Source organism: Vidua macroura, chromosome 24 (genome assembly GCF_024509145.1).
Source record: "Vidua macroura isolate BioBank_ID:100142 chromosome 24, ASM2450914v1, whole genome shotgun sequence".
Taxonomy (NCBI): domain Eukaryota; kingdom Metazoa; phylum Chordata; class Aves; order Passeriformes; family Viduidae; genus Vidua; species Vidua macroura.
This window is the reverse complement of record NC_071594.1, coordinates 1527967-1543495: the sequence shown is the minus strand read 5'-3', so window position 1 is coordinate 1543495 and position 15529 is coordinate 1527967. Positions and strand designations below refer to the sequence as shown.

At 56.6% G+C, this 15529-nt stretch overlaps 1 protein-coding gene across 1 annotated transcript in view; it reads right to left on the bottom strand.

Moving 5' to 3' along the window:
• Positions 1-11580: 11580 nt before the first annotated feature.
• Positions 11581-15529, bottom strand: part of IGFN1 (immunoglobulin like and fibronectin type III domain containing 1) — a 41024-nt gene continuing 37075 nt past the window's right edge. Inside the window, exons 24-26 of the mRNA XM_053997889.1 lie at positions 14450-14749; positions 13663-13989; positions 11581-12941 (exon numbers count right to left, since the gene is read on the bottom strand). Coding sequence (XP_053853864.1) covers positions 12928-12941; positions 13663-13989; positions 14450-14749 — 641 coding nt within the window. The 3' untranslated portion in view covers positions 11581-12927. The remainder of the gene's footprint in view (positions 12942-13662; positions 13990-14449; positions 14750-15529) is intronic.

The following is a 15529-nucleotide window of genomic DNA, read 5'->3' as shown; positions in this document are numbered from 1 at the left end:
TAAAATAAAAGATACCCTTCAGTAATCGTGTCAGTAACAGATTTGCATAAACCTCTGTAGTGGTTCAGAGTAGTTTTTATTTAGTAGGGTTTCAATGGTTATTTAGAGAACAGAATGAGCTTCCAGGTTATCCTGTTCATCCTTTCCTGCTGGAATTGTTATCACCAAAGTCCTTCCCTGCAGCCCTCAGTGGGTGCCAAAGGAGTAAATAAAAGTTGGGAGAAGCAGCTCTGCCCCACACTTGGCATCCAGTGCTGTCTTCATCCCCTACTCCTTGGGTTTGCCCCCAGCACCACAGGACCCCTGGGCCTCTGGAGAGGGGTGGGATGGAGGATGAGACCCATGGGTCAGCCCTGCTCTGTGTGTCCCACCTTGTGAGTGATCCCAAAGTGGTGCTGCCACAGCCCTCAGCATCCAGAGCCTTCCTTGGTGGAAGTCTGGTGCTGCTCAGTTGGTCCTGGGAGTAACTTGGCAATGTCTGTGCTCTCTTCTCAACCATCTCTTCTCCTCATTTTTCCAGGGCTCCTCATAGCAGCAGAGGCTCCTCAGGGATTGCAGTGGATGCCACAGGAGGGGGAGGATGGTCCCCATCAGCATAGCCTGGTGCATCCCACAGCAGGGAGGAATCAGGTCCTGCACAGGAATTGGAGCCTTCCCAGTGCAGACAGCAAGGGGGGTGGAGACCCCTGGAGCAGCTGCTTTTCCAGAGGAGGGGAATCATGGGCTCAGTGATACTCGTCTGCCATGGCACGTCCTGCTGGGCAGCAGTGCCTGGCAGTGCTGGGGCCAGGGCACCGTGGCGTGGGGTCTGCCCGATGTCTTCATCTGGCAAGGACTGAGCTGTGCTGGCAGAGGCAGAAAAAACTTCCTGGAATTCAGGAGGGCAGGAGGCCAGGCCTGGAGATGGCATCACTGCAAAGCTGTGACCCCAATGCTCTGCTCCTCCCTGTGACAGGACAAACAAGGCAGTGCCATTTGGCAGCCTGTCATGGGGACACAACCCTGCTGAGGGGCTGGCACGTCCCCGTGGGCAGCTACAAGACCCCAGCCTGAGGGAGAACCAGCACAGGGCACGTGTCTGACCCAGGCACTCAGAGCAGCCTGCCACACTGACCTCCCAGCAGGGCCCACATGCAAGGCCAGGCTCTTGCAGCCACTCTGGGTAATCGGGCCCCAGAACAGGCTGCACCCCCCGACTGTGCCACGAGCACAGCGAGTTCCTCCTTGCACCATGTCCTCCCACATGTCCTCTCTGAGGATGTCACACCCTGCCACGGAGGTGTCACCAGCACCAAGGAAGTCCCTGGGACAGGGCCAGCTCCAAGGATCCTGAGCTGGGCTCTCTGCAGTGTCCTGGGGCTCAATCTGGGTCTTTGTTCCCAGACTCAAACTCCACCTCAGGCTTTGTCCTTGGGCTGCTGGGCCAGGTCTGTAGCAAGGAAGGGCTTTGCCAGCAGTGTCCTCAGTGAGTCTCTGGGTGTGCAGCATCTCCCCCCAGTGCAGCTCCTTCCCAGAACTGGGACAGGAGACAGGGCAGGGGGAGCTCTCCCTGACCAGGGCACAGCCCAGGCAGAGAGGACTGGGAAGAGATGGGAGAGAGCAGCAGCTCCTTGGCCTGTTCTGGAGAGGCTTCTCAAGTGAGATGGGGACACAAGGAGAGGAAAACTGGGTGGGTTGGCCTTGTTCTGGAGGGGAAGCAGAGATCCTTCCTGCTCCATCACCATCCTCCCCTCCCAGGGCACCTCCCTGAGGCCTGCCCTTCCCTGGCAGCTGCACGACCAGTCCTGGTGCCTGTTTCCAGAGTGACCTGCTGACTGTGTCCCTTTTTCCCTGCTGACCACGTCCCTTTTTTCCTGCTGATCACATCCCTTTTCCCTGCTGTCAGGCCTGCACAGCCCTTGGAGCTTTGAGCAGTTCAGAATTGTGATGCTGTTGCTCATCAGAGGTGGGACCTGTTTGTCAGGGGATGTCCAAGGATGTCCAGAGGGGACAATCTGTGTCCTCAGCCATGATGGTGCTGAGTCTGGAGCTGCAGTCAGGCCCCTGCACTGAACTCTGAGGGTGCTCTCCAACGCAGAGCCACTCTGTCCTGCCTGCTGTCCCCCTGTCCCCTACACGTGCCATTTGCCACCAACAGGGGCGGCCAAGGCAGGGAGCCAGGAACGTTCAGCCCATGGAGGTCCAGCTGACAAGGACAAGGCCTTGACCTGCCTTTCAGCCCCAGGGTGCTCAGGACTGGAGAACAGGAGACAAAGGAAAGGCTGGGAGAGCTGGGTTTGCTCAGATTGGAAAAGGGAAAGTTGGGAGAGATCTTTCAGCTCTCTGCAGCCAATTAACAGGAGCTGACAGAGAGGATGGAGCAAGTCCAGAGTCCGTGGAGAAAACCCCAAGGCTGGAGACCCTCTGCTCTGGAGCCAGGCTGGGAGACATGGGGATGTAGACCTGGAGAAGAGAAGGCTCCACCTTAGAGCTCCTTCCCCAGTGCCTAAAGGGTCTCCAGGAGAGCTGGAGAGGGATGTGGGACAGGGGCCTGGAGGAAAAGCCAAGGGGAATGGCTTCCCACTGCCAGAGGGCAGGGTTAGAGGGGATAGTGGGAAAGAATTGTTCCCTGTGAGGGTGGGGAGGCCCTGGCACAGGCTGCTGCTTAGGGGTGGCTGAGAAGGAAATCTTACATTGCTTCTGTAGATCACAGTGCCTTGTGCTCCTCCTGTAATCACACCAGGCTGACATTTGTCCAGTGACTGCTCTGGAGAACCAGGGAGATGGTTTCAGGAGTGATTGAGTAGCAGCTGTCCTGAATGGGTTTTAATCTCTGATTTAACTTGATTTGACAAAATACAATCAAATTTAGAGCCTTCTGGGCAGAAATGGGGTTTAACAAAAGTTTTCCACACGCTTCTACTCCATATTCCATCTGAGGCCTCATGCCCTGCGAATTTCCTGCCCTTGTGGGGAACTGAACAAGAGAGGAAAGAGCCCCTTGCTGCAGCCCAGCAGCAGCTTTGGGAGGAGGGAACCTCCTTGGGAAGAGGAACTTCTTGTTCTTGGCACAGCACAAGGCATCCAAAGCATTTGAATGCCCTGGCTGTGGGAAAGCAAAGAGGACGAATGTGCAACTAGGACACTTTTTCAACATTGGCCAGGATGAGAATTCCTGTCCCAGCAGCTGGGATAAGGAAACCCTGGCCAAGGGGACCCCCACCCAACCCTGAGGTTCTGCCCTGCTCAGCAATATCAGAAGAGTCATCACAACAAGAGGCACAGAGACTGATCTGGGGTCCTTGGCTCATCCATCATCCATCCATGGATGGGCTCCCAGCTGTCCTGCTTTGGGACATCCCTCCTTAGAGCAGGTTGTGCCCACAGATCCTGCTCTCAGATCCTCGTGGTGCCCTGTGACATAATTATTGTTATCAGAGGGGTTTTTCCTGTGTCAGAAATAGCTGGAGGGAAGGTGAGGTGGGTTTTTTATAATACAAGCCCCAGGCTTTGTCCTGGAGAGAGCTGGGTGGAACAGCTCAGAAAAAGCTGGAGAGGGAGCTGGTGGTGGAGGAGCCTGGCCTGGGCTGGAGCTGCTCTCTGAACCCTCCCTGCAGCACAGGGACACCAGGACAGGGGCGTCACACAGGATCCACTGGGGGACAGTTTTCTCCAAGGCCCAGAGAAACCCAAAAGCCCAGGATAGCTGCTGAAACGGCCTAGGCAGCACCACAGCACCTTCCCTGCATGCCTGGCCATTCCCACAGGGAGCCAGAGTGTCCCAAAGGCTCCTTGTGATCCCAGAGTTCCACAGCCAATGTTGCCCTGTGGGCAGGAGGCTGCACCTAAAATCTCCCTGTCCTGGCTGCTGGAGAGGGTTCAAGGGGAGAACAGTTCCTGGACTCTTCCTATCCCTGAAAAGGGGGGTCTGAGGGGGAAGAAAGGAGCTGTTGATGATTTGAGGTAAGTGCCTTTTACCCCATGGAGGTGCTGTTCTGGAGCCTGTAAGGAGGGGTCACAGTGTCCTGCACTGGAGCAGGGAAAGGACCCGGGGACTTTTTGTGCTTCCCTCCCACCCTGGACCGTTCAGATCCTGCCCCTCCCCAAGCACCATGAGCTTCCCTCCAGCAGCCAGGACAGGGGCACCTCACAGCAGAGACAGGGCTGACAGGGACACTGGACACTGCCCTGTGACCAGTTTGGATGTGACCCGCCCTGCCCATGGTCCCTGCTGGCTCCTCACACGTGCCCAGGGCTCAGCTCTCAGGGCAGGGAGGAGTGGCCAGGCTGCCAGGCTGCCCGGGCAGCAGCAGGGCAGTGCTGGCCACAATTCCTGCTGCCCACAGGTCCCGGCACCATCGGTGTGGGACTGACTCACACTTGGGATTGTGCTAAAGGCAATGAGCTGCTCTCTGGGCACTTTTCCAGAAGGTGGCAGGGGGAGGTGGTGCAGCCCTGCTGAGCCAGGTGCCCTCTCCTCAGCCTGGCTCACTCTGGACAAGGCTCCAGGAGCTGTGAGTTCCTGGCTGGACGAGTTCTAAAATCCAGCTCTCAGCTCCTTCTCCCAAACACGTGTCCCTGTAATAGAGGAGTTTATCCTCTGCTGGAATGAAGCAACTCAACCCTCCCCTTGCATTGCTGAGCCTTTCAAGCATCCTTTGATAAGCAGTGTGAGTGCAGCTCCCTGGGCATTGCCACATCCTCCTGGCGTGCTCTGCCCTGCCAAAGCTGAGCTCCAAGCTGGTTATAAATTAGGCACCACGCTCGGCTTTCATCTGCTCCCCAAGCAGCGGGCGGGGGCAGAGGCCACGCCAGGGCAGAGGAGCAGGGCGTGGGCAGGGGAGAGGCAGGACCAGGCTGGGGGCGCAGAACCCCCTCAGCCCCTGCCAGCCCTGCAGCAGATGGGGGAGAAGTGGCTGCTGCAGCCAGCAAAGGAGCTGAGCTCTGGGGACAACAACAGCAGAGAAACCTGGGGTTCCCTGAGCAGTGACAGCAGCAGGAGCAGCACCAGGGAAAGAGGGAGGAGAGGATAGGAAAGGGTCTGGAGAGGAAATCACATGAGAAGTGACTGAGGGCACTTGGTTTGTTCAGCTGGAGAAAAAGAGCTGAGGTCAGACCTCAGCAGGCACTGCAGCTCTGATCTCTGCTCCCTGTGAGCAGGGACAGGACCCCAGGGAACAGCTGGAGCTGTGTCAGGGGAGGGTCAGGCTGGAAATCAGGAAAGGTTCTTCCCCCAGAGGGTGCTGGGCACTGCCCAGGCTCCCCAGGGAATGGGCACGGCCCCGAGGCTGCCAGAGCTCCAGGAGTGTTTGGACAGCGCTGCCAGGGGTGCACAGGGTGGGATTGTTGTGGTGTCTGTACAGGGCAGGGGTTGGACTGGATGGTCCTTGTGGATCAATTCCAACTCAGGAGATTCTGTGATTCTCTGAGGCAGCACCATCCCATCAAAAGGACCACACAAAGAACAGGTGGCTGTACACAGACAAAGAGGGAAGAAAGACAGAGCTGTGGGCACAGGAAAAAAAATGCTGCATGAGCCATCATGACTGGAACCTCCAACTACTCCAAGGCCATCCTGGAGGGAATGCAATTGCCCAGACTGGAGCTTTGGGCCAGGTCAGAGTGAGGCTTCCCCGCAAAGGAGCGATGAAATGAGAGGAAATGTCATGTGCAGGGTAACAGAACTTCCCAGGTCAGAGCCTCTGGGTCTGCCATGCAAATCTGCATCTGCTGCAGAGGCTGAGCCTGCCCAGGGCGAGGAGGAGCCCGAGTCACAGGAAGGATGAGGGAAACCAGCGTGAACCACTGCAAGCAATGGCAGTTTGCTGCTCACAGTGGTTTTGTGCACGTTTCATTTCATAGACTCCCACAATGGTTTGGGTTGGAAGGGACCTTAAACTCATCCCATTCCACCCCCTGCCATGGGCAGGGACACCTTCCACTAGCCCAGGTTTCTCCAGTCTAGCCTTGGACACCTCCGGGGATGGGGCAGCCACAGCTTCTCTGGGCACCCCGTGCCAGGGTCTCACCACCCTCACAGCCAAAAATTCATTCCCAATATCCCATCTAACCCTGCCCTCTGGCAGTGGGAAGCCATTCCCCCTTGTCCCATCCCTCCAGGCCCTTGTGCCAAGGTCCTCTCCAGCTCTCCTGGAGCCCCTTTAGGCACTGGAAGAGGCTCTAAGTTTCTCCCCAAAGCCTTCCTTTCTCCAGGCTGGATAGCTCCAATTTCAGCATGTTCCTTTCTCTCTGAGTTTTCAGATACCTCTGGCCCCCTGGGCAGACCCCCAGTCCTCTGTCAGTGCCAGGGTTGGGCACAGACTGAGAAACCTCAAAAGTCCCTTTATACAGCACAAACAGCAGCTGAGTTGCCCAGATGTGGAGATGGCTTCCTTGTCAAACAGCTCCTTGTAGTGTAACAGGATCTTTTCCATGGATCAAGGTGCCTCCCAGGGCAGCTGTCAGAGCTGCACACACAGCATCACCTTTCACTGAACTGGTGCTGCATCCTTGGACACCAGGAGCTCCACCAGGCACAACAGGGTTCAGTTTAATCCCACACTGTGCCCCCCAGGCTGTGTTCCATGAGGATCCACACACGGGGGGATCCAGCCCCCACTGCATTCCCCAGACATGCCCTCAGCAGGGCAGGGCAGGGCAGGGCAGGGCTGACACCATCCTACTGCATGGCATTGGCTTCCCTTTCATGTCACCAGTTCCAAAATTAGAATTAGGCAGGAAATCGTGGTCTGGTGGACACCTCCACGCAGCTCTGCTCGTGGCTGACAGGTCCACTTCAGGGCTGGACAAGCTCCAGCATCCAGACATGCTCCCTGCAGGAAAAGTGCCTTGGGTGGGAAGTGTTCTGGGAGCTGCAGCTCTGCACCCACTGCCCAAATCTTGAGAGGTTCAGCTGAGCTGGGCCCTGCTGGGCTCCCACCACAGCTGAGCCACTACTGGGACACTGCAGAGGGTTTGGGAACACCCCACACTTGTCCAGATCTCATTGCCTGCAGTGCCAATGGCAGCACTTCCAGCTGGAGCCTTTGGGGTGACTGAGCCAGGTAATGTGAGCTGTCAGGGTCCCCCTCCAGCCTCCACAGAACCCCTGTCCTGTGCAGGAAAGAGAGCCCAGCTCTGAGGGTTCACACCAGGACCCCCAGCCAGAGGGGCACAGGGAAGGCACCCACACCCCCATGGCATCCAAGCCCACAGGAACAGAGAACAAGGACTTGGAATCTGGTAACAGTAGACCTTCCCCCCTTGGGAGCTTCATCCTGCACATGGAGGGCTCCAGGGAGGGAATGGCAGCCAGTGCAGATCCAGGGCCAAGGGCCAGAAAGAAACTCCATCGTGTCCCCATCTTGTCCCCTGCCCATCCTGTCTGGGTGTGCTCATCTCCTGTCACTTCCCATGAGCAAACCGAGCAGGCCTGACCCTGCAGAGGGGGTGCTCCAAACCCTGCCCCCAGCAAGCCATGAAGCAATCCAAGAGCCCACTGGGCTCCCATTCTTCCCCCCCAGGATGGCCACATCCCAAACCAGCTTCCTCCAGCACAAAGCATCCCTCCCTGGCTAGACATTTCCAGTGTGGGTGTTACAGGACACTGGGGCTAGCATCACCTCCCTAAGGAACAGACAGTGCTGTACAATCAGTGCCAAATTCGTCCCTCTCATGTGGCCTAAGCAGCTGCCCCAGGACTGCTCAGGGGCCCTGCTGGGACCAGTGGTATTTAATGTCTTCACCAACGCCACAGGAAGGGATCCCACAGCAGGTTTGCAGCTGCCAGGGCACTCTCAAGTTTACAGCTTTTCCTGCCCGAATCTCCTCAGCCAGGAAAGAAGTCCAGGTGAGTGATGCCAATGGCAGCTCTTAAACGAGGCTCACGGAGGCTCAAGTGTCTCCAGGCTCTGAAGGAGCTGAATTGCAGAGCCTCCCGCACGGAAAAACCCTCTCAGGAAGACGCAGGGAGCTCCGCAGTCCTCCAGCACCACTCCCTGGAGAGGGAGGGATGGGACGGACTGTGCAGCCAGGGAGGAGCTGCTGCAGTGGCTGCGCTCCCTGCTGAGCTCTGCGAGATCCAGAGGCAGCTGGATCCCCTCCTGCAGCACCTGCATCCAGGAGATGGTGCAAAACTCGGCTGCCTTCGCTGCCCAGGGTCAATCCACACCCATCTCGCTCTGCCAGGAGCTTGGGCTGTGGACCCCTGCAGCCACAGAGAAGTTACCCTTCCCAAAGGGAAAAGGACCCAAATTCACCCTCAGGGGCTGCTTGGGGACTGACACCAACACAGCCAGGTCCTGCCAGGGGAGGACTCCACACTTCGGGATGCACCGAAGCTCTCTGGGACAAAAGGCTCCCCAAAGACACGAGCACAGCTCCTGCCCCACTCCTGCTCCCAGCAGAACCAGACCTGCATCCAAACTCCCCCTGAGCAGCTCTGTCTGGAGGGAAGGGACTGGGACACACAGCTGAACAGGGCAAACACAGGGACATGGACATTCCCAGCACATGGAGACCAGGAACCTGCAGAGGGTGAGGAGGCACAGCCTTGGTCACTGCGCCGGATGGCGAAAAGCGTTTCCTAAGCTGGGCCAATGAAGGGAAAATTGACAAGGAAAGAAGGTCCAGTGCATTCCTGAGTGAGATTTCAGCACTCAGAAAACAGCCTGGAAAAGCCTGCTGATTCACGGGCAGACTTGATCTTGCTGCCCAAGTCACCAAAGATGAGATGGAGTCCAAACAAAAGAATTCAGGGGCGTGGGGGAGGCAGAGGAGGATTGGTGCAAATCAGCCACAAGCAATCTCCTGCCCAGGAGGCTCCTGTGAGGAGCTATTTCCTGCCCCAGCAGGATCCACCCTCCCTACTCAGGGGCTGAGGGGGGATTTTGCTGTAACGCTGCTGGAACCTGTTCATCTGCTCATCCACGCCAGGCTGGCACAGCCACTGACCTCAGCAATGGCACCAAACCCAGCCCAGGAACACGGGGGAAGTCCCAGCGTTGGCAGAGGGACAGCTCAGAACATCAGGGCACAGCCTGTCCTGCCCGGGGTGGGAGCCCCAAGCTCAGCTCATCCCTCCCTCCCAGCTCGGGAGCATTCCTCTCCTCGGTGCTCACAAACTCCACTAATGAGGCACTGCTGCTTTCTCATGGGATGGCAATTTTGGGGAGTGGCTCCCAAGGGCTCCCGAGTGCCACCCCCCAGCAGCACCACTGGGACCTTGGTGACAGGAGCCACAGGTCAGGGTTCCTCTAGGACATCCTTTGGCCATTGCCAATAGCTCCTGGAAGGGGGAGCAGCCTCCCAGTCACAGAATCTTAAAAAATTTGGACTGGAAATTATCTTAAAGACCAACCAGTTCCACCTCCCTGCCATGAAGAAATACCTTCCCTTAGACCAGGTGGAAAAGGATGAAAGAAACATTCGAATTAAAAAAAAATATTTTTATTTATGTGTTATTATTAATAACTGCTAAACTGAAATAAGAGCTGGAGCTGCTGGATTGGAGCCAACACACTGGGAAGGTTTTCCAGTTGTTTTGACAGTGAATAAAACAGGGGGACAAAGAGCAGCCAAGGAGATGCTGGCACTCAGGGAGAGACACCAGAACCTGGCAGCCAGTGGAAAAAGGGTCTGTCCACCCTGTCCCACCCTTGGCAGTGCCCACGCCATGCTCTGAGCTGTGCCCACACCACCCAATCCCTTCTCTGGGAGAGCAGGATGGCAGGACAAGTGCCACCTTCTGCAGCCAAGTGTGGCAGATGAAGCCCCTCAGCAGCTGCCAGGGCAGGACCACCCCAAACCCATTATCCCACCCCTGCCACGAAGCCGGGCACCACTGCCCGGGATGTGCTGCTGAAGAGGAGCTGGTCCCAGCCACGTCCTGGTCCTGCTCAAAGGGGGGTTCCCCAGAGTGCAGGGGACACAGACTGTCCCTGCCTGCCCGAGGCAGCGCTGGAAGCGGATCCTCTCTATGGGACACAGCCCCTGTCCCTGTGGGATACACGTGGATGCTCCCAGGCCCTCACCCCATTGCCCTGGGATGTGGGAGCTGCCCTGCTGTGACTGCGCTGCCTTCTCCCCACTGGTTGACAAACTCCAGGCTGGAAAATGAAGCTGCTGGTGCTGGAGGACAGCGGGACCCTTGGAAAGGCCTGACCTCTCTGGGTGAGGAATGAACGCACCCACGGGTGGGGAAAATCCTACCTCTGCTCCCCTCTGCACTGGCCAAAATCTTCACCCTTTTTCCCCAGCAAAGGGGGAATACCCGCTGCCCCCCAGGCTGGACCCAGTGCCCAGGACCGGGAGCATCCCCAAGATTTATCCACACACTGGGTGTGCAGCAGGTCCTGCACAACTGCTCTGGAACCGAAGCCAAGGAGCCGCGCCGTGCCCCGGCCCGTGGGATGCTGCCGCCCGTCGTGTCCCAGTGTAGCGCCCGCGGAACAGCCCTCGCTGTTCCCCTCGGAAGGAATTCCCGCTCCACGATGAATTCCAGGAGATCCCGAGGGTGCTCCGGCCGCTCCAGCGGCAGCGCGGGGCTCTGGGGGAGCTCGGACCGCTCCCGGAGCTGCGAGAGGCCGCGGCAGCGCCGGAAGAAGACCCCGAGGCGCGGCACCAGCCCCGCGGGCACTCGGGGCCGGTGGGGGAATGGCGAGGGCGGAATCCCCGCCCAGGGGACCCCCGGTGCCCCGTGCCCGGCCCCAGCCGTGCTGGGCATTCCCGGCCGTGCTGGGCATTCCCGGCCCGGGACGCTCCCCCCGCGGTCGCGGAGCTCCTCTCGCTGCCGCCCCACGCCCGAACCGCCACCTCTGTCTGTTTTCCCTTCTCTTTACTGTTATTTTCCCGCCCTGTCACCCCTCCCCGGCCGTGCTCGGCTCCCCCGGGCCCGTCTCGTCCCGCGCTGCCGCCGCTCCCTCAGACACCGGCCGGTGCCCGCGCCTCTCCCGAGGCCAGAGCAGCGCTCGCCGTCCGAGCAGCCTCGGGCAGAGCCGCGGGACGCTCCGGAGGCACAGAGCCGGAGCCGAGGGGCGCTCCCGAGGCACAGACCCAGCGCTCGGGGCTCGCCGGTCGCGGGTCCGCGAGAGACAGAGGAGCCGAGGACACCACTCGGCCTGGCCCTGGGCGCTGCCATCTTGGCTCGGGGCGGAGCGGGCCGCCATTGGCTGGGTCGGGGAGGGCCCCGAGGATCGACCAATCACCGACGGCATTGGCGTGATGGACGTGCGGGGCCGGGACCTGCTAGCGGGGCGGGAGAGACCATCTACGGGCGGTACCGGGGGCGCTGGGGCCAGGGAGAGACCATTGCGCGGGGCGGGGGGAGCCCGAGCGGCGGCTCCGGGCTTGAGCCGGGCCCGGCCCGGGGGGAACCCAAAATCCCATCCACGGGCGGTGACACCGTCCGTATTCCAGCGTGCTCCCCGTCCCGTCCAGCCCGGCACAAACATCGGATCACAAAGATCGGCCCTTTCACCCTGGAGGTGATTCCCGGCCGCGGATCCGCCTTCGGCGGGGATCGGAGCTCGCGGGGCAAAGCGGCAGCAGCGGATTTGCTGGAATTGCTGCAGACATCTCAGTAGGACTTGCAGGAATCGCCTGCTCCTGCTGTGCCGGGGCTTCCCGAGGTCCCTCAACTCCAGTTCCGGTTTCCATCAATCTTGGTTCTTGTATTTATCAGTCAAGAAGCGAGTATGCCCTGCAGGTGACATCCCCTGCCTCCAGCCCCGCAGGAGGAGGAGCTGCGGGAGCAATTCCATGAGGGATGACCATGTGCAGCAATCGCATGTGAAACTGCAGCAGACAGGGATCCCGAAACTGACTGGGATTCCTTCTCCAGAATAAACATGGACTCGGGGTAGATTTCACTGAATTGTGGTTTAATTTCATTATCTACTGCTGCTACATCTGAAGCAATGTACATCTGTACATTGTACAAAATGTAATCCCGGGAACATTCCGGCCCCACAGCTGTGTTCGGCTCTGCTCTCTCCTGTCACGAAGTACCCTTGGTGCTCTGGCTGTGACACCCTCCTACAGCCACCAGAACATTTTGCTGTCCAGGCCCAGTGATGGGAGCCCCTGGCCATGGCAGGAGGTCCCTGGGGGTCCCTCGTATTTCTGGGCAGACAGGAAGGATTTTTCCCCTCTTTCTGCTCAAGGCAAAGCCTTCCAGCAGTGCCGTGACCAGGGGCAGTTGGGATGCACAGGTGATGCTGGGGTGATTCAGGACTGACACAGCCTTTGTACGGCACATGCTATGGATTTTGGGAGTTGCTCTGCTCACACAGTGGTTGTAACCTGCCACTCCTTCCCACCCATGCATTTGCACTGGGAGCTTCACCTACCCCATGTCAGGCTAGTCTGAGGTTTCATCTCCTGCCCAGACAAAAGGAGCAGGCAGATGATCTTTTAAACTTAAGATAATCTACTTAGCAGCTACTGGTAGTAGAACATATGCAGAACTGCTTTTGCCAGATTTGGGAAACCTGCAGAGAATCACATGGAATCCAAAGTGATTGTTATGGCTTGAAAAAGCATATGTGAAAGGACTAAAGATCCCTGATGTCCAAAAAGGTCCTTGTTGCAGGTGTAGCAGGATGGTCTCTCCCACCTGTGTTCTCCGTGGAAAGTTTCATTTTGGCCAATTATTTTTCCTCTCATCTTCTGTGTTCCTGAAGCTTCTAAGCTGTGTTTTAAAGGTCTCATAGAAAGCCTGATCATTAAAAAAAAAACAAAAACAAAAACAAAACAGTGCTCTTAAAGCTTTTTTCCCCCAGTATTAATGGCAGTGCAGCACCATGTTCCACATGCAATTACTGGATCTGAAAAATAACACCCTCAGACTGCGAACAACTGACAAGAAATGCACAGCCTTCATATGGACGAGTCCTCACCAAAACCTTCTCATCCTCAGAGCCATGCAGGGATGTTCTCAGCAGGGCCACGCTACAGGGAGGAGTCTGAAAGTGAGAATAAGAGAGAAGCAGCTCAGGGTTGTACTGAGGGAGATCAGAAATAGTCTGAAAAGCTCCCTGGGAGGGGGAGCTGAAATGTTACAGGGCCTGAAAGTCTGCAAGAGGGTGACAGGGTTTAACTGACCCATTTTACCACTCCTGTAATCCTAGCATTTTGCATTTAAAGAATATTTGACTCCAAGTAAAGGATATGTCACTGGGTACAGTCACCAATAATATTTATCCATAAGTATATCCAAGAGTCTATCCCCAGCCAATCCCACTGCCCTTCCATCCACATGAGGATCCCAATGCCTCTGACCATGTCTCCCTCTTTTCTCCCTTTCTGTTGGCTTTGGCCAAATATCAGCTGTTCTCTCAATGCTCCCCTCACATTTGCCAGGGTCTTTATTCTGCAGCTCCTGCACTCAAGAAGAGTCTAACCTTGATATTATCCTACCTAATGAAGACGGGATCATTCCTTTTAAAAAATTTGCTCAAGCTCAGCCAAAACCTCTGGTCATGTAGAAATCAAGTGGTCTTTCCCATTTGCCTTTTCTTCTGCTTCTGTTTGGTACTTGCTCACAAGTACCACGATTAGGAACTCAGTTAAACAGCCCAAATGTACCATTGCATTGTCAGCAGGTGGAGCTGGTTTGGGACCATTTCTGAGGCTCTGGGCAGCAGTGGCAGCCCTGGATCTGCCAGGGAAGCAGCACTGCGTTACCTTTGATGGCGAGGAAGGCTTTGCTGAAGGCACGGCCCACTTCATTGCTGGCTTCCACCATGTACTCCCCCTCATCGTGCTTGGTGACCCCCAGCACCACCAGGGAGCACACTCCAAAGTCGTTGGTGCAGAAGTAGTTGGGATCTCTGGAGAGGTCTCTGCTGTCCTTGTACCATGTGATTTTTGGTGGAGGATGGCCTCCAACAGCACAGCTCATGTGACACTCGCTGCCTGTCACCACCACGTGTGACTTAAGTGGCACCAGGAACCTCGGGTGCTGGTTCTGGTTGACTGCTCTGTATTTCTGTGCTTTCACTCGAAATTCAGCTGTGAAAAACAAACAGCAGCAAACACACACTCAGATACTGCTCCCAGCACTGCAATGTTTGCAGGGGTTTGTTTGTGCAGTGTCTGGAATTCTGCAAATTATCAGAGATCCCATGCACCTATGGATTGTAGCCTCTGCTGCTCCTCAGAATTACCTAATATTTAACTTTGAAGCCAGAAACTTTGGTTTCTACAATACTAAAGCCTTAGATCTTGCTGGGAATTCATTTTGGGGCAAATTGCATGTCATAATGGCTGGGAATGATGGGTCTGTCTGCACAATGTCCCTGCAGAAAGAACAAACCTTCCCTGCCCAGCTGGAAGTCCTTAGGGCATCTCTGTACATTCCTGTTCTGGGCCACTGAATATTCATAGGAGGAGAGACCCATTTGAGGGTGGGGTGTTAGAAGCAATGAAAGAAACAAAACACGACACAGAGAAATACTTGAAAATGTTTTACCTTTTTTTTTCCAGATCCTCCAGGGCTGCACAGTCTCTGATGGATCACTGGCTCCCAGGTCATTTTTTGCCACAACCCTGAAGTAATAATCTCTGCCTGGGACCACCCTGGTGAAGGTGAACTTGTTGTTGTAGATCAGATCCCCCAGCACATGCCACAGGCCCTTCTGGGATTCCCGTTTCAGGACAGTGTAATACAGGTTCTTCTCCCACTGCTCAGATGCTGAGGGGTCCCAGGTCACTGTCACCGTGTTGGGCACGTTCTCCTCCAGCCGGATGGCTCCAGGGGGCTGAGGGATATCTGCCAGGGGAGGGCACACAACGTCACAGCTGTAGGGACAGTGGCACAGAACCCTAAAATCCTGGAGTCTGTTGCATGTCTGGGGCTCAGTGACCATCCTGGTCACTGGAAGGGACAAAATGCCATTCCTTCTCCAGGCACACAAATGCATTTGCTATGAACTGAGCTGCTGCTGCACAACATCTGCACTGGCTGAGGGGTGAGAGGAGGGTGCTACAGCTGAGCTGCTTCTCCTGCTGGGGTCACAGCTGGGAGAGCTGTGCTCAATGTCCTACAGCCTGTGCTGACCTCCCTCATTCACTGTGGAAGGATAGTTTTAGTCAGGGGATTGCTCTGTCCTGCAGACAAGTGAGATCATAAAGTGCCTAGACAATCTCATAGAAAACTGTACCCTGGTTCTCCCTGTGCCTGCACAGACAAACTGCATCAGAGCTCACCCTGCGAAACTCAGTTTGTGGCCTTCTGCCTACTCACAGTAAATCATGGAATCCCAGACTGGTTTGGGTGGGAAGGGACCTAAAATCCCATCCAGTCCCACCCCCTGCCATGGGCAGGGACACCTTCCACTATCCCAGGTGGCTCCAAGCCCTGTCCTACCTGGCCTTGGACACTTCCAGGGATCCAGGGGCAACCACAGCTTCTCTGGGCAACCTGTACCACCCTCACAGGGAGGACTTCCAATATCCCATCTAACCTTGCCCTCTGGCAGTGAAAAGCCATTCCCCCTTGTCCTGTCCCTCCAGGCTCTTGTCCCAGGTCCCTCTCCAGCTCCCTTGGAGC